General features: G+C 48.5%; 2 protein-coding genes across 2 annotated transcripts; one reads left to right on the top strand and one right to left on the bottom strand.

Moving 5' to 3' along the window:
- Positions 1 to 1,614: 1,614 nt before the first annotated feature.
- On the top strand, positions 1,615 to 5,966 carry Peak3 (PEAK family member 3). The gene is given in 6 exon segments (XM_074053311.1): positions 1,615 to 1,780; positions 2,104 to 2,177; positions 2,179 to 2,239; positions 2,242 to 2,621; positions 3,411 to 4,101; positions 4,104 to 5,966. Coding segments are annotated over 6 exon segments (1,440 nt in total). The 3' UTR covers positions 4,172 to 5,966.
- Positions 5,967 to 6,142: 176 nt separating this feature from the next.
- Positions 6,143 to 9,459, bottom strand: Oaz1 (ornithine decarboxylase antizyme 1). The gene is given in 6 exon segments (XM_074054568.1): positions 6,143 to 6,402; positions 6,594 to 6,679; positions 6,940 to 7,112; positions 7,406 to 7,492; positions 7,494 to 7,551; positions 9,226 to 9,459. Coding segments are annotated over 6 exon segments (684 nt in total). The 5' UTR covers positions 9,372 to 9,459; the 3' UTR covers positions 6,143 to 6,268.
- Between the last annotated feature and the right edge of the window lie 15,744 nt (positions 9,460 to 25,203).

Below are 25,203 nucleotides of genomic sequence, written 5' to 3'. Positions count from 1 at the left end.
TTTCTTATCCCAGACTAGCCTGTCTATGGGAGGTTTTGTCCCCACTCTCTCCTTTTTCTCACTTTTTGTTTTTTGTTTTTTTTTTCTTAACAGTACTGGGGTTTGAACTCAGGGCCTCATGCTTTCTTGGGCAGAAGCTGTACCACTTGAGCCACCCGTCAGCTCTTTTTTGTGATGGGATTTTTCAAGATAGGATCTCATAAATTATTTGCCCAGATTGGCTTCAAACTGCGATCCTCTTGATCTCTGCCTCCTGAGTAACTAGGATTATACGCATTAGCCACCAGTGCCCACCCTGTTTTGTTCTTTGTACTTTTTCTTTCTTGTGTTGTGGTTTACCTGAGCGATTTTGCTTGAGGTTCCATGGGAAACTGGATGCCATTGCTGTGTGGCCTGGGGCAATTTGCTGCTCAATTCGGTACCCCAGTTTGTTAATCTGTAAACTGGAGGCAAAACTCCTATCATCCTATGTCACACATTTCAGAAGGCTACCAGACAGATAATCACAAGCTTGGTGACTTAAAGCAACACAAACATACTTCTGGAGGTCAAAAACTTACAATGAGTCCACAGGGCTTGTCCAGGATCCACATCCTGCCTATTCCAACTTTCAGAGGCCCCATATCTCTCGGCTCTCAGCCCCTTCCTCCCTCCTCAGAACAGCAGGGTAGTGTCTCCCAGTCTTTCTCTGACTCTGATCTCCTGCCTCCCTCTTATGAGGACCCTGTGGTGACACTGGGCCTGGACGATCCAGGGTGATCCCCTGCTCAAGAGGCCAACATACCCATCCTATATAAAAAAGTTCTATCACTCATCGTCCCAGCCTGGCCCCTGTCTGCCTCCCTACCCTATCACCCAAGCTTAACCACTTTGAGGGGGACACCAAAAAACTTCCATTGTGATAGTCTACAAATTAAATTAATTAGTGCTCAAATCCATTGTAAGTAAGACAGGATCATGCAAGGGTGAGGACCTGGCCTGATCCTTGGCCCTGATTCCAATAAAACTTCACTTAGAGAAACAAGTGGTTCAGCCCACAGGACTTCATTTGGCCATTAGATTTGGGATTTTTTGGTTTTGTCTTTGTTTTTGCTTTAGGGACAATCTCCTAAATGCTGGGATTACAGATGTACACCACCACACTGTAGGGTCATGGAGGATCACCAGTTCAAGGGCTAGATAGTGAGACCTTGTCTCAAAAAAACAAAACAAAGCAACATCAACAACAACAACAAAAAAACCCACAATGACTTTGACTTGTAGTCAATTCTTGACCTTGGTATGACCTGGGGGAGATTGGGGTCCAGATGCCTTTCAAGTCCTTCAGCAGGTGGGATGGATTTCAAGGCCAAAGACAGCTTTGACAAATGCACACTTAAGCTAGAACTTTGAAGTCTACTTTTTCCCAGATTTTAACCATTCTTTGATTTTCCATTTATGGTCAATATAATATAATGCATTAAGGCAGTGGGGCAGGGAACAGGAAAAAAGATAATTAATCTTTTTGGCAGTACTTGGGATTTGAACTCAGGGCCTTAGCAGTACTTGAGTCACACCCCCAGTCACAGATGGTTAAATTTTTTAAATCCAACAAGTGCAGCTGTCTAAGGCAAGATGTGGGAGACACAAATTTTTCATTGGAGCCAAGACAGGGATGGTGCTCTACCCAAGGTAATACAACAGGATAGACAGAGCCTGAGCAGCCCGGAGTCACCCACTGAGACCCCTGAACCTGACGGTCCCACCTGTACAACCCAGACCACCTATAGCAACCTGGTGAGCAGCCCAGCTCAGCTGCCTGGGTCTGGGAGAAGGCAGAGAATGGCAGGTGGCAGTGAGGTGGGATGGGGCCTGCCACCAGAGCCTCTGAGGTGGCAGCCAGGCTGTAAAATTGGGTCACCTTTCCAGAGCTGGGCAGGAAATGGGGGGTCACCTGTCTCTCCTCTGAGCCCCCTCTGCAAATTTGGGTGGCCTCATTCCCTATAGGCCACAGGGCATTGGGTATTTATTTCCATTTTAGAGCTGAGGAGATGCAGGCCAAGGTAGAGTAGATGTGAGCCTCCAGATCCCATACTCACACAACTGCCTCTCACCCCACAGGAGAGGTCCGTGCCTACCTGTTGCCCTCCAAGGCCTGCCGCCCTCGGACTCCTGGGTCCCTCTCCTCGGACCTGCAGCTCACACCCCCCACCCCTGCCCAAGAAGACCCTCACCTGGACCCAGTCTCTGCCCACCCACAGGGTCCCCAGAGCATGGACCCCACAGGGTAGCCTCAAAAGCCCCTCCTGCGCTCCCACAGTGTGGAAGAAGCCAAGGCAGCACCTGCCTGCCCTCCTGCAGAGCTGGCCTTCAGCATACCTGATGCTGAGCTGGGACCCTTCCTCCGAAGTCTGCACAGCCCCAAAGCTGTACACGCCACACTGGCCACCCAGCAGCTGTCCACCCTCCACATCATCCACCCACAGCTCCATACCCGGTTGGTAGGTGGCCACCCCAGGCCCTGCCACTCCTGCCATGGCTTCCACCTTCTGGACAATGCACCCTGCTTGGAGAGTGGGGACACGCTCTACTAAAGCGTGGTGCATACAGACAAGGATGTGTGGCACATGCTGGCCACCAAGGTGAGCACTTCTGCACCAGGCTGGTCATATCACCCTTCTTCCAGGTGTCCCAGATTGTCCATTTTAGGCATAACCAAGACACATTAAGCTTGAGCTCAATTGCTTGCTTTGCAACTTACACAGGGAAACTTTGGGACCATGTTTCTAAAGTGTGGGGTCCCCTACCTTGAGTCTCCTGAAAGGAATCTTCTTAAAACCCCCTCCTCAGGGTTGAAGGTGTGGCTCAAGCAGTTAAGTGCCTATTAGCAAGCTTGAAGCTATGAATTCAAATCCCAGTATTGCCCTACCACCAACAAAAATACCTCCCCAGCCTCTCAGAAGTCAGGAGTCTGCTTTTAACTCCTGCCCAGGTGAATTCTGCTCTATACCTGAGCAAGAAGGTCACTGCACTCACAAGTCACCTATCACTTTTTCGTTGTTGTTTTGAGACAGGGTCTTGCTATGTAGTCCAGACTGGCTTTGAATCTCCGAGTGCAGGGATAACAGGTGGAGCCACCACATCCGGCAACCCCTGCTGTGTTATATTGAAGCCAGCCCTATGGCCTTAGTTGAAAACCTCCACTATACCCAGTGGTCAGTAAGAAGCCACCCTTTGCCAAATAGGACTCTGGAACCAGGATCAACATCCTCTCTAATTATCCTCCATATCATTCATTCATTGCTAATACCAGAATCAACACTAAGCCCAGCTTCCTAAGGCCATGTAGTCAGCCCTGGCTGCAGCAGGAAGGATCAGGACACATGGAGCTGCTGACAGGTGGAGGGCCTTATGTCCCCTCTGTCCCACAGGTGCCCAAACCCAGAGCAGAGGTGCCCCACCCTTGGGGAGTGGAGCTGCAGGCCTCCCTGCCCCCACACTTCAACCTGCCGGGCCTCTGTGGCCTGATGCCTGCAGCGCCATGGAAAGGCCCAGCAGTGCTGACCACAGAAGTGCCCAACCGCGCAGTGGCCCAGTGGCTGACGGAGGTCGGCAAGCTCAGGCCCACGGAGTTCACGTGGACAGTGGCATTGATGTTGCTACAGCGGAGCGCAGCCCTGGAGTGCTTGGAGGTGCACGGCGCCATCCTGGCCAAGCTGCAGCCTGAGAGCCTGCTGCTGATGGCACCTCGGGGCTGTGTCCCCGCGGGACCCCCGCGCTTGTTGCTCGCTGATTTTCGCCTCGTCCACCAGTGGCCCCAGGGACCTCTGGGCCTCCACTCACTGCCGCTGGCCCGCCTACTCTGCACCCTGCTCAGCGATCCCAGGCCCTCGACCATGCCCCTGGCAGTGGGCCTGAAGGCGGTGCTGCCCCACACGCGGCCCTCAGCAGCCCTAACGCTAAGTGTACTGCAGGCACGGCTCTGGGAGCCTGGGCTCGAGCTATGCAGACTCAGGGCCCAGCTGAGGCCCTGGCTGCAGGTGCGCCGCACGCTGCTGCTCATGCACTTAGCAGGGTATGCCATGGGTGGGGAGGTGCCTGGCCTGGAGGACTGGCTTTGCTGTACCTGGCCGAGGCCACAGAAGCCTCGCTGGGCCACGCTGTGGAGCTATGTGGACTGACCCCAAGTTAGAGTAGATACCTATTGAAGAGGCAAGCACCCCTTCCCAGCAGATGCCAGTGTCTCTATGACAGAGTGATGTCCATTTCCAGCAGAGCCCAGGGAGGGTATCAGCAAAGGGCCACCCTCCTATGCTGAGACTAATGGCTAGGATCTCCGGAGGATGCGGACACTACTACCAATCACCCCTGTTCAGGTGCTCTGCCTTCCAGCAGAAAGCCAGCCACCTGGTGCTGGAGTATGCCACTGTCTCCAGGAGTGTGGTCACTCTCCTTCCAGGGTCAGAACCTGAAGCACTGCTGGTCCTTGGGTGCTGGTGTGCTGAGATGGCCAGTGACTGCAACTGTGAACAACCCAGCCCCTTCTCAAGAGTGGTCTGGTAGTCTCCAGGGAGAGGGAAGGGCCCCTGGACTCTTGGACAGTCCTCCTCACCTCCTTGCCTCTCCCTTCCTGTATGGCTTTCTGGGGTTACATGTGATTCTTCCAGCCTCCAAGCCTTTGCATGACTACCTGAGGGTTCTAACCCCACTTCCTCTAAGCAAATATAAGTCACTCCTGGTTCCTGTCTACTCCTCACCCAGCTCCTCCTCCCCCCAGCATCTGTCACCACCTTAAGTATTTATTCTATCTACATCTGTTACTGTCCAGCTTGCCCATAGGCTGTGAGTCCCTGAGGGCAAGGGCCAGGTCTGGCACACAGTAGGTGTTCAATAGTATTGGATAATCAAGTAACAGCAACAAGTCTCATGGGGAAGGAAGCAGAAGAGAACCTGCAGAACAGACAGGGCTCTCAGTTTAGGTTTCCAAGCCTTCCCAAGGAAGGACCTACATTCAATCCCCCCCATGACAATCCTTGGGGGTTCTTTCCAGATTAGATCTTTCTCCTGCTCAAACACCTCCCATGGCTCCCTAGTGCCCTCAGTACACACAGGACTTCTCCAAAAGCTCTGCAAATTATTTGGCCAGTCCCAGATGCTATGTTCATCCTTAGAGGGTTCTTCAATGGAATAAACACTTTCCAATCTATTGCTGTGCTTCAGACTCCCTAGTCATCCCTCAACATCCTTCCTGCAGCACCCCCCTCCCTATTTGTGCTGCACACACAGGAAGTGCCTGTTCAGCTGTCCCTCCTGCTGCCCCCACCCCATCAAATGGCTGAATTCATGGTCCCCCAATCAACCTTTTCCAATCTGCTTCCCATTCAAGGAAGGACTATGCTCCCGGATAGAACCGGCAGGTGGCACCACAGCCCTGCAGATAGTGGCAGGGCTGGCCCAAAGTTGACTTCTGCAGCCTGTTGTAATGTTAAGAACCATCTGTGGCCTTCAGCCCCAACTACCACAGTAGGCCCTGGTTATCTCAAAAGCCTGTTTTCTCACTCAGGCCAAAAAGTGGCACATAACTGCTCAATCAGTCTCTGAGGACCTGTGGACACAAGGGTGTCCAGCCTTTCAGAATGGTCAGGAAAAGTACAACCTTGTCTTCCTGCAAAAGCTGCCTGGTAACAGAAGAAAGGCAGAAGCTCCAGCAACCAAGTGGGGACATGGATCCCACAAAAGCCCAGAGCCCAGGGTTGAGCTGGAGTGCAACCCACATGAGCCCATACACCGGCTTCTAGGTGAATGACCCCATCCCATGCACTTGATGCCAGGCCAAGGCTCCCAAAAAACAAGCATGGAGACCCCCAGCCAAGGAAGCCCCCTCTCAGGTCCCCATAACACCAGAGTCAACACAGGTGTGGAGATGGTCACTTTTATTCTGATTTTTGAGAGCAATAGATGGGTGGATTAATACCTATCTTTAAGTTAGGAGACGAGCTACAACTTTCCAAGACTTCAAATAAGAAATGCCTCCTCAGGGTACAAGAAAATTCTAAATCATCTTATACCAGTGATAAAAAAGTAAAATATAAACTTTTATTTAGAATTAAAGCAAATACTTCAGTATCACAAACACAACATTAAACTTCAAGAAATATACCACTAATTTGGAGTGAGCGTTTATTTGCACAATTATGACATGCGGACAAACTGGGAGAGAGGAAGAGTATTTCCACCCAAGCATGGAAAGGACACTGGGGTAGCTGCTGTGGGCGATGGGGCAGGCCCACTACTCCTCCTCGCCAGAAGACTCTCTCTCCAACGTGTAGGCCATGAAGCAAGCGTCGGGTCTTTTGGGGACAAGGGGATGCCCTGGTCTCACAATCTCAAAGCCCAAAAAGCTGAAGGTTCGGAGCAAGGCGGCTACAGGGAAAACATGATCAGAGCCCACAAGACACTAGACACCAGAGGGACCCCCACCACCCAGGACACCTGAAGAAACCAGAGGCCTCCCACAGCAAGGGGAAGCAGGCACAGCCCATCTGGCTCCCCATTTTCCTTTGCCCCCCACCCAGTCTGGCTCCCTGTACACCACAGGCACAGGGATTGCCTACCTCTGTCCTCGCGGTTCTTATGGAAACAAATGAAGACGTGGTCAGCTTGGAGCTGCTCCTCAGCAAACTCCAGCAGAACTGCAAAACTGAAGCATAAACAGCATCAGCATCCTGTCCTCAGACTGGCCTGGTCTCTGTTCCCTCCCACCTAAGGAGGCACCTAGCTCTGCTCCAACCACTGAAAGTACTTCTGTCCCCACCCTTTGTACAAATCTTGACAGCTAAAAGGTCTTCCAACACTGATAGTGCCATGTGGGGCAAAAGCCCTTTTCCCTTCTAAAGAACAACACAACCAGCGGAGGGGAAGGTGGCCTTGCTCTGGAGTTCTACTCAGCCTGTTCCCCACCTGTCCTTGCTTCCCTCTGGTAGAGGGCCGCCTGGAAGCTCGATATAGAGGCTGCTGCTGCTCCACACCGCTCTCCAGGTGATGTGCTTGGCATCAGTGAGCCTGGACTGGACGCTAAGAATTCTCGTCTTGTTATTAGACGTTAGTTCCTCTGTTACATTCAGCCGATTATCCTACAGCAGACAAGAACCAAGTCCCGATCAGAAACTAATTCCCAATAGCCCCAATAGCATCATCCCTCAATGCAAAAAGATTACCCAGGAAAATCCCAAATTAAAAGGCAGAAGGCCCCAATCATCCAACCAGCAGTGCCAAATATCCCAGAGGAAGGCCTCTCCATGAGGTTCCAACAGGAGTTTGCAAGGCTACTTGCTGGCTGGGGCAGTGTGGGCATTTGTCCTGCTCAGCCCCCAGTAGTCCACACACACACACCCCTAAGGTGGCCAGCCCAGGGCCCAGTACTTACAGAGTAAAATAAGTTAGCTGAAAGATTGTGATCCCTCTGACTATTCCCTCGCCCACCTGGGATCTTCAGGGGTGGGTGAGGGACATCAGGAGCACCACTGAGGCCCCGGACCCAGGTTACTACAGCAATTGAAGGAGACCCTGGAACTGGAGAAGAAGACTGGTTAGGAGGGAGGATGCAATCACCCCAAACTCCCCCTGATAAGGTCCCAGGAGAACTTCTACTCTACCTTATCTGGCATTACACAGTCCACCTTGCTACTAGGTGGTCCACCCCTGGCTGTGTCTGTTACCTGCCACTCTCCCCACTGTGTGGTTGTAAAGGGCTTTCAACAGGTGACTACGTCAGATGGGCAGTCTCCCCCATCCCTCCATAAGGATGGAAGAATATGTCTTTCTTCCCCCGTTTCTAGCCCACAACCCTTCAGGTTCCCCTTTCACGTCTCAAATCTCTGGGCATCCAGCTTTTTCTTGAAGGTGGCCACCTGCCTTCTCAGGAAATATCATGACCGCAGACCTCTGCTAGTCAGACACACCCACTTGGGCGCAGGGGCGCTGCCTATTTTGATCCCAAACTGGAAGACAGTCTCTCGGCCCCTCCCCACCCGGCCGCGGCCTCCCGGTTGCGTCATCTCGCAGAAGAGCCGCGCACCCGGGGGAAGATTTTCACAATCGCCAATCGTGCAGCGGCGCCAGCAGCCATTTGCTGCGCAGTGTAAACAGGCCCCAAAGTCGCCTCCATTTTACACAGCTCCCACGCAACCACCTCCCCCCCCAGCACAGTGACTCAATCCCCTGGTCACGGGAATAATCGATCGCACCTGAGAGGACGCCCCAGGTCACGCGAGCCACACCGGCGCCGACCGCATTTGTCCCAACCAGCTCTTCCTGTAAACAACGAGCCCTCACCCTGCACCGTCTACGCGGCGGCCGGCGCTCGGGGACCCAGGCCATCCACACGACTCTGACCGAGGCTTAAGACGCAGCCACGACAGCGCCCTTAACCCGGGGCCCTCACCGAGGCAATTTGTCCACCCCGGGAAGCGCTCACGGCTCTCGAAACCAACACTCGTCGCCCGGGACCGAAAACTGCAGATTCACAGGACTCACGGCCCTAAATCAACAGTCCCCCAAACTCTACCCTGCCCCCACCAACCCGGCTCTCCATTTGCGACTCCAAATCCGACCGCCATCTCACACTCCTCCCCCAAACCAGACGCCCTATGCTGCACCCTCCAAATGATCCCCGGACTCCTAGATCTGACTCTCGACCCCATAACCCTCCCCCGAACTACTCTTTCCTACTCTTCTCCCACGTAAGATGCCCTAATTCCACACCAAGCCGTAATCACTACCTTGTACCACCGTAACTCCGATACTAGGCCCCACCCCTAAACCATACTCCCTATCATGCGCCCACTCAGATCTGAAACTCCACACCTCCCCAAATCAGAATCTGCATCCTGCAACTTCCAAATCGACCCCAGACTTCCCGCCCCTCCCCATTCTGTGTTCCCCCGGTTCTACCAACCCTAGGATTCTCCCCCAGATCCCTTCAAAATCGGAGTCCTCATCCTCTGCCCACAAACCCGATCCTACGACGTTACCCCAATCCAACCCCCCACGCAGAGCGCGCTGCCAGGGCACAAGCGGACCAGCCCCGCCCCCAGCAAGCCGAGAACCCGCCCCCAGCGCTATTGTGGCCTCGACAAAGGGGCGGATCTCGCGCTCCTCAGACCTATCTGGCGCCCGGAGGCCGGACCCCCGCGGGCCGGCACGGCCGGCGCTTCTAAAAGCTTCAGGCGGGGGCGGGGCGCTCACCTCTCGCTGCTGCGGCCGCCGCGGCTGTGCAGGCTGAGGAGCGGCATGGTGCGGCTGGCGTGGATGGTGGCGCTAGGTTTATCCCCTTCTTTCTCTCTGGCGAAGCAGTGGCTGTTGAGGATCCGCTGCAGGGAGGATTTCACCATCCGGCCGCTGGGGTCCGAAACCAGGAAAACCTCCGCTGCGCCTCTCCGCGCCGCCGCCGCTGCTCGCCGTTCGCAAAATGGCGCCGCCGCCGCCGCCTGCCTTTATGGACGCCGCTCTCAAGCCACGCCCCCCCGCGACGCCGCGAACGCGGCCGCACGAGGGGGCAGTGTCGTGGGGGCGGGTCGCCGGGAGAAACAGACGCACCCGCCTCTCGGCGTCTTATTGGTGAGAGTTGAAGGTCGACGCCAAGGATTGGTCCGAGAGTTTTTGAGTCCCACCCAATACCGCTTGGGCCACTCAGCGGACGTGCTGGGGGCGGGGCTACTGTGCAGCCCGGTACGCGCCGAGCGTTCCCCGCCCCCCCAGCGCGCGGTCTTCAGGCCGAGATGCAGCTCTGGGTTCTTGTTTCTGGGTGCGTGCAGTGTACTCATGGTCCCCCTCAGCCACTCTAGAGTCTCTTAGCCAGAGGGACACTGCCCTCCGCGAGGGCGCCAAAGCTCCCCAGATATTCGGGAGAAGGGGCGCCCATTCCCTATAAGGCAAAATTATTTTCGGTAATTATCTTGTGATTGGTAATTATTCTGTTTCAATTTGGTCTCTCTGTTTGAAAACAACTTACAACTTAAAAATAACTTTAAATGTTAAAGATATGCAAATGAAGTAAAATTGTTCCCGTAAATTTAAACTTAAAAGTTTTAGGGCTGGGGGTGTGGCTCAAGTGGTAGAACACTAGTGTTTAAGGCCCTGACTTTAAACACCTGTGCGAGGCTGGGGGGCGGGTAGAGGGGTGGGGGTGGATGGGGAGGTATTGGGGCGAGGGGCGTTCTAAAATTTTCCCCAAACAAAATTAAGATTTAGAAACATTTCGTGGAACTAAGAATTGGATTTACCAAGCAAAAATAAGATTCCTTTTGCAGCTACATTTGGTAAAGTACTTCATGTGTGAACTGCAATTTGGATTTAAACAAAAATAATTTTACCTCCTGGTTAAATTCAGAAATGTATTTCATATCTGACTACAATTTGCATTCAAAGAATAAAGATAGACCCTCTTGTAGTTAAATTCAGAAATATCCTTTGTGGGTAGATTAAAACTTGGATTTACCAAGCAAATATATTCTGCCTCAGTTATATTCAGTAAAATAGTTCATGTTTTATGTATGAGTTAAGTTTTGTGCTTATGAAGCAACAAAATGCCTTTCAGGTCCCATTTTATTTCAAGGTTTTGTTTTGTTTTGGTGCTAGGGATTGAACCCAAGTTCTCATGCATGTGCTATACCAATAAACTACAACTGTCTTCCCTGTTTCATAGTGCTGGAAATGGACTGCAGGGCCTTGCCCATGCTAAGCAAGCACTGTAGCACTGAGTTACACTCCGGCCTAATGGTAACTTCTCTTTAAAGCCCGGCATGGGGGTGCATGAATATAATTGCAACACTTAGGAGGATGAGGCAGAAACATCTAGAGTTTGGAGCCAGTTTGGGCTACATAGTTAAGACCATGTCTCAAAGAAAAAAAAAAAAAAACATTGCTCTTGCTCCTTCCCTTTTGCCTAGATGGTTAAAATGTTAACACTAATTCTTTCTTTACATTCACAGGATCTCAAAGGCCACTGTAACAGTCTTCTTTAGTGACCTTCCACCCTCAGAAGGTCAAGATCCTTTGCAATGTTCTGGAGAAAACACAAGGGGGGTAGGGAGGTGCCCCAAACAATGCATACACATGTGAGTAAATGTAAAATAAATAAACTAGTAATAATAAAAACACATGGCACATCTGACAAGGGCTTTACCCAGCCTGTAGACACACTACTTTCTCTCCTATAAAAACCCTTCACACCCGTGAGCCCACTCACAAGACAGAAATTTAGACAGGAAAATTTTAAAAATCACCTCTATCTTTAAGGTCATCTTTGAATAAGACCTGATTCCTCCCATCAATTTCTGTCATCCAAAGTTGTGGTCACTTGGAGTAGAGGATAGCAGGGACATTTGATTACAGCAATAATTTTGGCAAGCTGGCCAGGAGAACCCATATCTACCCCCCCACCTCACTACCAGGTGGTGTGGGTGTCTTCATTCCTACCAGGAGGGGCAACAATCACTAGGCTGCTCATGGTGAGCCAAACCTTAGATTAGAACTCTAGGAGCATTCCAGTAGCTGCTGAGAAGGATTCTCCTTTCTTTCCCTCTGGTGGCATCAGCTGCCTATAAACTCTTTCTTGGTAGAAGGAAAAGTCTTTGGTCTTTTGGGTGGGTTGGTGGGGGGGCGGTTGGCAGTGGCTCTGGTGGATCACAATAAGGATCCTCTACCGTTTTGGGGCTTGGTTGACTGTCTGGACTTTGAGCAAATTCTCAGGACTTCTCACTACCAGTACCAAGTAGTGTATATTAAGATAGAGTGAGAATCCCTAGATTTCCTTCAGGGAAATGTGTTTGTTTGGAGATTACATCTTTTTTTCTTTTTTGAGGCAGGACTCAATATATAGTCTAGGCTGGCCTTGAACTCAAGAGCCTTCCTGCCTCAGCCCTCCCAGGTGCTGGGATTATAGGCATGTACCAACATGCATAGCTTTCCTTTATCTCCTTATAACTACTTTTATTTCTGGAATGGGCAGATCATTTTCAATGCCATTTAAGAGCTCTCTGGGTCACATACTAACTGGACAGTTTTCAGCTATAATCCTATGACAAAAAAGGAATTTTTATTCTATAGTGGCACTGCAAGGCTCATATGAGTATGTTAGCTTTTGATGTGTGTGTGTGGGGGGGTACTGGGCTTTAAACTCAGGGCCTCAGACTTGCTAGGCAGGTACTGTACCACTTGAGCCATTCTACCAGCCCTGTTTTATGTTGGTTTTTTTAAGACAGGGACTCAAGAACTATTTCCCCAGGCCTGGCTTTGAACTGCAATTCTCCTGATCTCTGTCTCCAAGTAGCTAGCATTACAGGCATGAGCCACTAGTGCCTAGCTTGATTTGTTTTTCAGTACTGGGGTTTGAACTCAGGGCATAAATCTTGAGCTATTCCACCAACCATTTTTTGTGAAGGGTGTTTTCGAGTTAGGGTCTCGAGAACTATTTGCCCAGCCTGGCTTCAAACCATGATCCTCCTGAGTAGCTAGGATTACAGGTGTGAGCCACTGGCGCCTGGCTTGCTTTGTTTTATTTTGTTTTGGTTTGGTTTTGAGATTAGGGTCTCACTGTGTAGCCCAGGCTGGCCTAGAGCTCTGGATTCTCTGCCTTCCAAGTGCTGAGATTACAGAAGCACACCCCCATACCTTCTGGGGTTTTTTACCTCCTGTGGTACTGGGGATGGAACCTTGGGCCTTGCACATGCCAAGCAAGCGCTCACCACTGATCTACACCCCAGCACAGCCTTAGGGTTTTGAAATATGTTTTTGACCTATGAGTAGCTCCCCAGAGCAAGCAGAAGAAACTCTGGACTAGGTATATAGCATCTAGACTTGTTAGACATGGCCCCTGGTCACTGTGTCATGATCTGTTTACAACCCCCATAACTCAGGCCAGAAAGTGATGGGCAAGTGTCCCCTGCATGGTGCCATCAAATTGTCTGGCTTTGCAGCCCATGCAGTCTGGTCTAGCCGGTGCTCCTTAGTGCCAGGCCAGGCTTGAGTGACATTTAGGTGACACTGGGTCTGTGTAGCCATATAGAGCCACAGAAGCATCCATATGGGGCCATGGGGCCAGGCAGGGAGGGCTTATTCTCCTTGGCAGGCTTTGAGCTTTGGTTGGCCGAAACAGGCTTTAATTTGGAATCACTGTGGGTGGAATGAAAAAGGAGTAACTTGGAAGAAAACAAAGTGGAACAGCTTGCAAAGCATCGGGCTATAGAAGCACGTGGACTCGGGGAAGACAGCAGGAAGAGGCCAAGGGAGTCTCTGAGAGATCTTACCTCCCAGGCAGGAACATGGGACATGGGACAGGTTCATGTCACTCAGAGAGGAGGACTCTGTTTTGGAAGGACAGCTTCCTCTCCTGAGGATCCTTTTCTCTGCTGCAGGGAGGTGGGAGTGACCTCAACAACCTATTCCCTTCTTCCTTTCTGTGCCCACCACTAACAGGGATTGCCAACACTGACACTAGACCCCATTGCTTTCAAGATTCCAGAGACAAGTCAGGTGCTGGTGGCTCTTGCCTGTAATCCTAGCTATTTGTGAGGCTGGAAATCATGATTCCAGGCCATCTCCAAAATAACCAGAGCAAAATGGACCAGAGGAGTGGCTCAAACAGTAGAGTGCTTGCTTTGCAAATGCAAAGATCTAAATTCAAACCCCCAGCCCTGAGACACCAATGAATTCCCACCATTGACAGGGGGCCCCATGGTTCTCTAGGGTAGCAGCGTCAATGGCCTCCACCATTCCAGTGATAGAGCAGTTAGGCAGGGATTTAGGAAGCCTGATAGCTGAGAACCACAGCTTGGAAATTGGTAAGGAGTCACATTTTGGACCACTAACATGAGCAAAATGGTTTATACAGCAGGGTCTTGCTGACCCACAGCTCCTGCAGCCTATAAAAAATGACAGCCAGGTCTCACTATCCAGGGCCAAGAACTCCCCATCTGACAGGTGGGAGGAGTTGATGACACATAACCCAGTTTTCCAGGACTGACCATGTCCACAGACCCCAATAAAAGCCTTTGCTTGTGCCTGTAATCCTAGCTACTCAGGAGACAGAGATCAGAAAGATCACAGTTCAAAGCAAACCCAGGCACATAGTTCTCAAGACTATCTTGAAAAAAACCAATCATAAAAAGGGGCTCAAGACGTAGGCCCTGAGTTCCCACTCCAGTGCCACAAAAAAGAAAAAATCTGAGGTCTTGGGCCTTCCAGCACATCTCCCTTGTGAACCTGCTCACTTCCCATCTGACAGGGTTCTGCATTTGATTAGTAAACTTACTCCTGGTTATGCCTCCCTGTGTGTCCACCCTTAAATTCTATTTTTTTGTTTGCTTGTTTGTTTCTTGTTTTTTCGGTACTGGGACTTGAACTCAGGGTCTACACCTTGAGCCACTCCACCAGCCCTTTTTTTGTAATGGATGTTTTTCAAGATAGGGTCTCACAAACTATTTGCCCAGGCTGGCTTGGAACCTTGAGCCTCCTGATCTCTGCCTCCTGAGTTGCTAGGATTACAGGCATGAGCCACTGGCGCCCAGCGCCAACCTTGAATTCTTTCTCCAACAAGACCAGGAGCTTTCTGGCCTCTGGACCCTGTGGCACCAGGAGTGCCTCCACTTGCAACAGCCACAGATGTCCCCAGGCATCACCTAGTGTCCCCAGGGGGCAGAGTCATCCCAGGGCATGGATTGAGGCCACAGGGTTACCTGAGAGAGCAGGTACATGAGAGAGCAGGTACATGGGTGGGAGGGCAGATCCGGCCTCCTGGAGCTTTCCTCTCCTCCCACCTCCATTTTCTCTGTTTCCCTTCATGGATGGCCTGTGGAGGCTGGGAAATGGGCAGCAGGAAGCCCTCCCACCTCACCAGGCCCAATTTCTCATGGTCAGGTAGTGTTTCCTTCCAGTCCCCTTTCCCCACTGTTTCCTGAGGAGCAGAGAGACATCACATGGAGAGGGAGATCCCTGGCAGACTGCAGGGGAGACTGAGGGGGGTAAAGGGTCCACAGCCAGCATGAAGGAACAAAGGTATATCAAGGAGGACATTGTGGAAGTAGTGAGTAGTGAGTGCTGGGAAGAGAGGACATAGGATTGTAAGGTCAGTGATGAAGGGCCCTTGCTTGGATAACCCTCCCCCACCACACACACACACACACCAAATCAAGTTGGCAAGGTTAGGCTTGGCATTGGAGAGCGGTAAAGAGTCTCATTCCGATTTAAAAAAAGACTGGGAGTATAGTTGGGTGAACAGGGCCCCCAAAGATGTCCAGTCCACATCTTCATCTCCAGAATTTGTAAATATATCACCTCCCATAGCAGAAAGTTTCCTTCAGATGGGTCAATTTAAGGACCCTGAGCTGGGGATCATCCTGGATCATCCAGGGCCTGGGTCAGCACGGGGACCTCATAAAAGGATCAGAGGCAGTGACAGACTGGAGATGTTGTGCTACTGCTCTGAAGAGGGAGGAAGAAGCTGCAAGCCAAGAGATGTGGGCCTCCTTGGAGCCACAGGGAGGAACCAGCTCTGCCCACCTGGACTGTAGACCAATGGGACCTTTGTCAGACTCCTACCTCCAGAACTGGGAGACAATAAATGCAAGTGGCCTTCAGCCACTAGCTTGCTGGTCATTTTTTTGCAGAATCCCTGGGATCCTCACAGCACCTTAGTGGCTGTGGCTGTGGGTGTTTGACAGACTTGTACATTTTACTCTACATCAATTTTTCAGCCAATGCTGAAGTGTTTTGGGAACAGGGACTGATACCTGCGATTGTATTTGAAATGAATTTAAGAAGATAAGCAGGAAATGGTGGCACAGACCTGCAATGCCAGCACTCAGGAGGTTGAGGGAGGAGGATCTGGAAGTTCAGACAGAAACATCAAACAGCCAGGCGCCGGTAGCACACACCTGTAATCCTAGCTACTCAGGAGGCAGAGATCAGGAGAATCAAGGTTCCAAGCCAGCTCAGTCAAATATTTCACAAGACCCTACCTTGAAAAAGCCCAACACAAAAATTAAGGGTCTCAAGTGGTAGAATCCTTGACTAGCAAGTATGAGGCCCTGAATTCAAACTCCAGTACTTCCACAAAAAAACAAAAGCAATCAAGATAGGCTGGGAGTTAAGTTCAGTGGTAAGCATTTGCCTAGAAAACTCATCCACTACACTGCAAAGAAAAAAAGAAAGGTTAATAGGGATGGATGAAACAAATACAGTTTAGCATAACATTACTGGTAGGTTCCAGATGCCCGCTATGTGGGGGCACCTGGTACAATTCTCTTTACATTTCTGAACATGTGAAATTTTTCATAATAAATTGTTTAAAGGTATACATAATACTTCCAGTTGTGCAGGAAGTAGAGATAGGAGGATGGTGCTCGAGACTAGTCCAGGCAAAAAAAGTTAGTGAAACCCCATTTCAAAGAACAAGTAGGGTGCTCACTTCTACAACACATATATTAAAATTGTAATGAATTTTTTGGGGGAGTCCTGAGGTTTGAATTTGGGTCCTTGATCTTGTTAGGCAGGTGCTCTGCCACTTGAACCATGACCCCAGCCCCTAAAATTGGACTGATACAGGCTCCTGCACAGGGATGACACACAAATTCATGGAGCAGTTCATATTTTTTTAAAAAGCCGGGCACCAGTGGCTCACACCTGTAATCCTAGGTTCTTGGCCTCAAGGTTTTAGGCTAGCCCAGGCAATGGTTCAAGAGACCCCATCTCCAAAATAACCAGAGCAAAATGAACTGGAGGTGTGGCTTAAACGGTAGACTGCCTGCTTCAGAAACTCAAAGCCCTGAGTTCAAAACCCCAATCCTAGCCCTGGTCCAAGACTGGCCAGGGCAAAAATGTGAGACCCTATATGAAATGTAGCATAAAGTGAAAAGATCTGGGGGCGTGACTCAAGTGGTAGAGCACTTGCCTAGCAAGTGTGTGTGCGTGTGTGTGTGTGTGTGTGTGATATGTATGTAAAAATAAAAATGTTAAAAGGCAAAGATAAAAATGAAAATGAAACCAGGCGCCCATGGCTCATGCCTGTAATCCTAGCTACTCAGGAGGCAGAGATCAGGAGGATGAAGGGTTATTTGGAGTTTGTTTTGGTTTTTTGTTTTTTTTTTTTTTGTTTTTTGTTTTTTTGGTGGGACTGGGGTTGAACTCAGGGTTTCACTGCTTACAAAGCAGGCACTCTACCACTTGAACCACACCTCCAGTCCGAGGATCAAGGTTTGAAGACAGCCTGAGCAAATAGTTGGCAAGACCCTATCTCGAAAAAAAACATCACAAAAAAGAGGCTGATGGAGCGGTTCAAGGTGTGGACTCTGAGTTCAAACTCCAGTCCTGAAAAAGAAATGAAAATGAAAACAGGACTTTGTTCTTCAGGCATGATTCTGTCTGTGGTCTGCTCTGCCAAGATAAAGCTAGAAGCCTCTGGACACTTTTGAGCAAACGGCAAGGAAAAGGAAGAAGCACAAAGAGCCAACCATCAAGGCTTGTTCAGCAGCTTCCCAGGGAGGTGCAAACTGCCAGAACTGGGCTACAAATCCGCATTCGTGTCTGTTGCTGGGTGATAAAACATGGGGCCAAATCCTGCTGGCAGTCTAGTGACAAGGCTGGGACAACACACCAAAGACCAGAAAGCATGGCCCTAAAGTGAGCCAGCTGATCTCAGGTGGGGTTATTTACACTTTACTTACATGTTTTAGGTATATGTGCCTATGTTTTCAAGGGTTTAATTTTGCAGTCTTTCCAAGGTTGTACAAAGGGACAGAAAAGAGATAATTTTTTTTTTTTGCAGTGCTGGAGTTTGAACACAGAGCCTGCATCTTTTGCCACTCTACCAGCTCTTTTTTTGTGATGGGGTTTTTCAAGATCTCGAGAACTGTTTCCCCAGGCTGGCTTCAAACTGCGATCCTCCAGATCGCTGCCTCCTGAGTAGCTAGGATTACAGGTGTGAGGCACCAGTACCTGGCTGTGCTGGATATTTTCTAGGTAAGGTCTTGCTAACTATTTGCCCAGGCTGGCTTTGAATCACCATCTTCCTGATCTCTGTCTCCTAAGTAGTTAGGATTATAGGTGTGAGTCACCGCTCCTGGCTGAATAAAAGAATCTTAAGTGGAAAACCTGCTCAGAATCCCTCTGCGCATTCTCAATATTTCCTGCCTCACAAAGCCCACACCTCTATGATCACTAGGTTTTAACTTCATCTTTGTATAATTATTATTGCTAAATATAAGAGGAGCTAGTGCTTATTTAATTTTAATTATAGATAGTCAATAATGGAACTATTACTGAATCTTTTTTTTCCTGTGTGCATATGTATGTTTTTTTCTTTTTTCTTTTTGCCAAGATCTTACTATGTAGACCAGGCTACATAGTTGTTATTGTTATGGTACTGGAATTTGAACTCAGGGCATAGGTAGGCGCCCTACTACCACTTGAGCCGTGCCTCCCACCCAAGGCCTCAATCTCTCAATCTTCCTGAGTGCTGGGATCAAAAGCTCAATAGGTTTTTTCTGTTTTGGTTTGGTTTTTTGGCGGTACTGGGGTTTGGACTCAGGGCCTCATACTTGCTAGGCAGGCATTCTACCACTTGAGCCACTCTGCCAGTCCTGATTTTGTGTTGGGTATTTTTGAGATAGGGTCTCATGAACTGTTTGCCTGGGCTGGCTTCGAACCACAATCTTCCTGATCTCTGCCTCCTGAATAGCTAGGATTAGAGCCATGAGCCACCAGCACCCAGCCTCAATAGCTTTTAATACACTCACAGTCATGGACAACCATCACCAGTCAACATTCATCACCCAAAGTAAGCCCTGTCCCCAGGAGTAGCCACTCCAGCCTTGGTCACAGTCCACTTCCTGTCTCTGGATTCTCCTGTTCTTGACGTTTCCTATCAATGGAGTCACACACTGCATGGCCTTTTATGTCTGGCTCTCTCACTGTCCTCAAGGTCCCTTCATGTTGTAACATGTCCCAGAGCCTTGTCCTTTTCATGGCTGAGTGATAATGACCATGCTCTGTGTCCACTCATTGATGGGCACTTGGGCTCTTTTTCCTTTTGTCTAATATATAAAGTGCACTTTAATAATCATTTTATTGCCCGTAGAAGATTCCATTTCCATCCCATTTAGATACCATAATTTGCTTAAGTGATCCCTGTGTGGGACATGTTGGATATTTCCAGTTTTGTGATTATTATACTAAGGATGAATTGGCTCTCTTGATCTACATGTATTTGTAGCATTCTAGACAATTTCCTAGAATCAGTTCCCAGAAATGGAACTGCTAGATCAAAGAAACAACTCTTGCCCTGGAATGCTGTAGCAGAATCTTGTCCACAGCAGTGGGGACAAAGCTTACTTCCTATTGTGTCACTAACAAGTATAAAATGAAATGTGAGTCAGGCTCACACCTGTAATCCTAACTACTCAGGAAGAAGAGATCAGGAGGATCTCGGTTCAAAGCCAACCAGGGCAAATAGTTCTCAAGATCCTATCTCGAAAATACTCATCACAAAAAGGGCTGGTGGAGTGGCTTAAGGTAAAGGTCCTGAGTTCAATCCCCAGAACTAAAAAAAAAATGAAATGTGTGGGAAGTCTCTGTTTTGATTTGCATGGGAACAGTTCGTGTGGACAGTTTCCATTTGTTGGTTCCATTTTGTTGGTTTGGGTTAGTTGGGATGGGCTGGAATTGATAGGAGAAACAAACAGTCCCTGCCAGGCACCAGTAGTAATCCTAGCTACTTAGGAGAAAGAGATCAAGTTCAAAGCCAGCCTCGGGCAAATAGTTTATGAGACCCTATCTTGATAACATCAACATAAAACAGAGCTCGTGGAGTGACTCAAGTAGTAGAGGACCTGCCTAGCAAGTGTGAGGCCCTAAGTTCAAACCTCAGTGCCTCCCAAAAAACAACAACATCAAAAATAAACAACTAGCCCCAAATCTTTAAACATAAAAGACTTACCACAGTAAAATGTCACACTGTAACCCCTGGAATGACTTGTTTTGTTTTGTTTAGATGAAACTCACAGCCTTGCATGTGCTAGGCAAGTATTCTACCACTGAGCTACACCCCAGTCAAACAGCTATTGATTATTTTGAAGCAGGGTCTCCCTAGATATCCCAGGCTGGCCTTGAACCAGTTAGCCTCCTGCCTTGGCCTCCATGTACTGGGATTACAGGCATGAATCATCATACCTGGTTGCCGTTTTATTTTTTTATTATTATTTAGTGAGGATGGAACCCAGTGTCTCACACATGCTAACCAAACACTATCACTAAGCTACACCTCCAGGTGATTTTTGAGTGAGTGATGCTGGGGATAGAACCTAGGGCCTTGCACATGCTAGGCAAACAATCTGTTATTGAGCTACCTTCTCAGTTCTTAGTTTTTTGACACAAGGTCTCGCTATATAACCCAGGTGGGCCTTAAACTCATGATCCTTCTGCCTTCACCTCACAAGTGTTAGAATTACAGGCATAGGCCACTACACCTGGCTTATATATAAAAAAAAAGATGAAAGAAGATATTAATTATTAACTGGATGTAAGGATGTGGAGAAATTAGTCTTTTGTGAACTGTGGGGGGATGTGAAATGGGTGCACATTGTAGAAAACTTGAGTTCTATATTCACCATGTTGTCTAGCAATTCCATTCATAAATATATATCTGAAAGAATTGAAGGCAGGAGGCACATGCATACTTGTACATCCAGATCTACAACAGCATGCCTCACAGCAGCCGAAAGATGGAAGCAGCCTAAATGTCCAGGAACACAGAGTATGGTCTAGCCACACTGGAATATCACTCAGCCATGAAAAAGAAGGAAATTCTAAGGGGCTGGGGTGTAGCTCAGTGGTAGAGCACTTGCCTAGAAAGTGCAAGGTTCTGATTCATCCTCTGCACCACAAAGACAATAACAATAACAAAAAAACAAAACAACAACGAAAAACAGGCAATAGGAAATTTTCAGCTCCATTATAATCTTAAATGACTCTCTCCTGTGTGTAGTCCATCCATCCTTTACAAAGTATCGTTAATGCAGTACATGACTGGATTTCATTTTTTTTTTGTAGGGCTAAGAATGGAACCCCAGGACCTTGTGCTTGCTAGGCAGGTGCTCGTCACTGAGCTGCATCCTAGCCCTGTATTTTCATTTTACCGGGACTTGAACTCAGAACCAACACCTTGAGCCACTCCACCAGCCTTTTTTTGTGATGGGTATTTTTGAGATAGGGTCTCGAGAATTGTTTGCCCAGGCTGGCTTTGAACCGTGATCCTCCTGAGTAGCCAGGATTACAGGCATTAGCCACTAGCGCCCAGCTGTATTTCCATTTTAAAAGAAAGTGAGGCGCAACAAGTAATTGTGAGAACCAGGGGCAGCATCTGGGTAGTCTACACCCAGATCCATGTTCTGAGACAACAGGCATCTTACAATATCAACAGAACAAGCCCAGAGCCCAGGTGAAAGTTGGCCAACATTTACCTCAAGCAAATGGACTGTGGGTGTAGCACAGTGGTGAATGCTAGCCTAGTGTGTACAAGGCCAGCTTGACGCCTGTGGTCTGTCCTCAGCACTAAAAAAACAGTCTGGACCCATCTCACAAGAGTCCTTGAAGGAGAACTAATGAACTCAGAGGGAAGCTCTAAATGAGCATTGCACCCTCCACTAGGTGGGAGGTCCCCTCATTCTCCATCTGCTGGCCCATAGGGGAGGCCAGCAGAAGATGGAGTTTCTTGGGGAGAAAAATGACTCAGTCAATGGTAGGAGGCAGTTCCTATTTTCCTATTTGTCTCCTGCCCTGGAAGAAGTGAGTATACATATTTTCATCCACACTGGAGGATTGCTCAGTCATGAAGAGGACAAAGTTCTGACATACACTACAATGTGAAGGGACTTGAGGACACATAAAGCCAAACAATGTATGACTGCATTGATAGGAAACTTCCAGAACAGGAGAATCCAGGGACAGGAAGTAGACTTATGGGTCCTGGGGGCTGGAGAAAGGAGGGAGTGACTGCTTATGGGGACTGGGCTGCCTTTTAGATTAATGCAAAAGTTCTGGAATTGTATAATAGTGATGATGGCACAACATTGTGAATATATCAAAACATCATTGAATTGTACACTTTAAAAAAGTAAATTGTGCCAGGTTCTGTTGCAGGAGGGCTCAGAGGGCACCAAAGTTTTTGGGAAACAAGTTTATTACGCAAGCCAGCAGACTCATGTGCAAAGGCTGAGCACCAAGAACAAAGGGGGCTTTGCTTATACACCATTTAAAGCAGGTTATAGAAATCGGGGTGGGGGGGTTGGTTGGGTAGCAGCTTGTCCCATACATAATCACATGTTATTTCATTGGCTGTTTTAACCTCTAGGGCAAGGTGACCCTTCTCTTGTCTCCAGGTAACATTCCCCAACTCCAGTTGTCCTTTGTTTCACTGTAGCACTCATTTGTCTCTCTTCCCCCTCCCTGCCTTCCTGCCACATTCCCCGCTTTGATGCTTGGACCCACTTCTGGGTCAAAAATCATCATCTTGATAAAGACCACAGTATAGGGGGATTAGCATGGTAATATCAGGCATGGGTGTCAGACAGGGAATGTTGTCCCTATTAAGGTCTTAAACCCACCTAAGGTTGAGAACCAGCCCCCAATAGGTCATTGGGACTTTATCCCTTTTAGGTCTGCACAAGGATATGGGCAAGCTTTTTATCTTGTCTGTAATGTTTTTAATTACCTTTTTCTCATCATCAACCTGTAAACAGTAGTTACTCAGATTGAGATTATTTCAGGCTATGGTAGCCAGGGGGTGAGGTTGGGGCTCTGTGTGATTGGGAGCTCCCACCACTGAGTCTTCTGAGTAGCATCATTGTAAAACTTTTGTTCCAAGCAGATTAAGTCCCCTACCAGGGTGGAGAATTGGCCTTTTGGACAGGAGATACAGTAATTCCCAATAATAGAGGTTTTTAGGAACCAAATGCTGTCACTGTGGCTGGGGGAGTGATTTTATTAAAGGGCTCGTGTAGGTTTAGCTCTTTTCCCTCCCATGGCCAGTGGTCTTGTCATAAACATAACACAAAGTTATATTTAGAGTTTGTGCTATGGACTCAGCTAGTGAGAGGAACAGCTTTTTGGTTGTAACTGAGATGGGAAACTCACTTTGTATCTCATAAAAGGAGTGAAAGGCCTGATATGAGGAGTTCTCATGAGTGAGCACGATGACTTGAAAATTCAGCAAAGTACTGGGGTCTGTTTCCTTTTTATAAATTAAAATGTCAAACTTTTCCCCAACTTCCCAGCCTGTTTCACTGAGGCTGAAAATAGTGAAATTTACAGGGTTACAGGCAGTCAGGGGTTGTTTTCCTTTTTGTAAAAGAGCAGCAGTTCCATGTGAGGTATGGACCTCCCTTTTTAGTCAAGTTGCCCTCCTTTTATAACCCCAATAAGGGCAGTAGAGTTGTTTATAGGATGCACAACTGGATGTCCCACTGTTATTTTTTGGGCATATATACTTGTCATTTAACCTGTAAGTCCTTTCCCAGGCTAGCCCCCCCACAGTTGCCCTAAGGCCTGGTGTTTTTAGCTATTGTGGCACACACATCAAAGTATATGGACACAGGTTTGTTGGGATCATTAACCTGGGTGGGTTTAACAAGCTTCCCACTGCTGCTGAAAATTTGGACCTCTAGCCATTGCTCTCGAGGGGTTAAAACAGATATACTGAGCTTCAAGAAAGCACACTGAATAGGTGGTATGGCTGTGGGTGCATGACCCAACAATGGTGCCTGCACAAGAATAATAAGTATGGAAAACCAGAGTTTTGGTAACATCACTCCCTGCTTGGGTCCTCAAAGGTGAGATGGGTGACTCCTCAAGCTTCCGCCATGCATAGACTAATCAGCTTCTGGAGTGACTAGAGTAGGGCTGATGTCTCATCGTCCATGGTTTCTTGTTGTCTCCTAAGAAGCAGGGTCCTGTCAGGGAAGGGCGCTATAGTGTTTTGAAGGTGATCTTGTATGGTGAGGCTGGGTCAGAGATGCATTCCCATTCCAGGGAAGCTGGCTTCACTCAGCTGTGGTGGATCCAGGGAACAATCTCTGCTACGTTAACTGCTGTGAGGGTGCACAAAACAACAAGAAGAGAGCCCCTCCAGTGGGGTTTTATGGTTGAACATTTATACCCAAACAGCATCCCTTGGTTTATAAGGGTATATGGGAGTTGTCAGGCTAACAGGGATTCTCTCTCTTACCTAGTTATTGATTTTTGAGAGAGTCAAATCAAGGTAACCTCAGGGTGAGGTTACCTTTTTCTTAAGGTCCCCTTGCAGGCCCTTGACTAAGCCAACAAAGCATTTCAAAAGGGGAGAGACCCATCTGTTGGTGGGGCTTGACCTAATCCTGACAAGGCTATGGGCAGTAATTGATCCCATAGTAGGTCTCCTGGCATAGTTTTTTAATTGTAATTTTTAGAGTCCTGTTTAAACATCTTATTTTTCCTGAACTCTGGGGGTGGTAGGCCATGTGTACCTTTATGTTATTTTTAATCTTTTAGCCATTAACCATACCACCTCAGCCACCACGATGGGCCAATTTGGAATAGACATGGGTATTCCGAATCAAGGAATGATTTTCTTTAACAGACACCTGGCCACTTTTTGGGATTTCTCAGTCTGGGTGGGAAAGGTGTAGACAAACACCAGCAAATATCAGGGATTGTTTTTGGCACACAGATTGCACCTTTTACATACTGTCTTACTTATGCTAGAGAGCTTGGGGACATAAAAATGCTGGTCCAAGGTGGTCTCAAGAGCTATTTGTCCTGAGTTCCTTCATGGAACTCCTTGACAAATGTGGGAGCCAGTAACTCAGGTATGGCAATGCAGCCATCAATAAACTTTCACCATCTGTCTGGTAGAAAATTTTCTCCTTTAGTCTCAAACCAAGCCTGTTTTGTGAAGTATACCTTGAATCCCATTCAGATAAGAGACACAGGAACAAGGCAGCTGCTAGTGAGGCCAAGAATTGTCCTTCTGTGAGGGCTGCTCACTTGGCTTCCCTATCAACCTTTTGATTTTCCCGAACAGCTGTTGTCTCCCTCTTCTGGTGCCCTCAGCAGTGCATGACTGCTACTGGCTTAGGGGCCCACACAGCTTTTAGTAATTTTAGAATTTTTTGTCTGTATTTAATACTTCTTTTTGAG

This window comes from Castor canadensis, chromosome 14 (assembly GCF_047511655.1).
Source record: "Castor canadensis chromosome 14, mCasCan1.hap1v2, whole genome shotgun sequence".
In the NCBI taxonomy this organism is placed as follows: Eukaryota; Metazoa; Chordata; class Mammalia; order Rodentia; family Castoridae; genus Castor; species Castor canadensis.
This window is presented reverse-complemented; position numbering and strand designations above follow the sequence as displayed.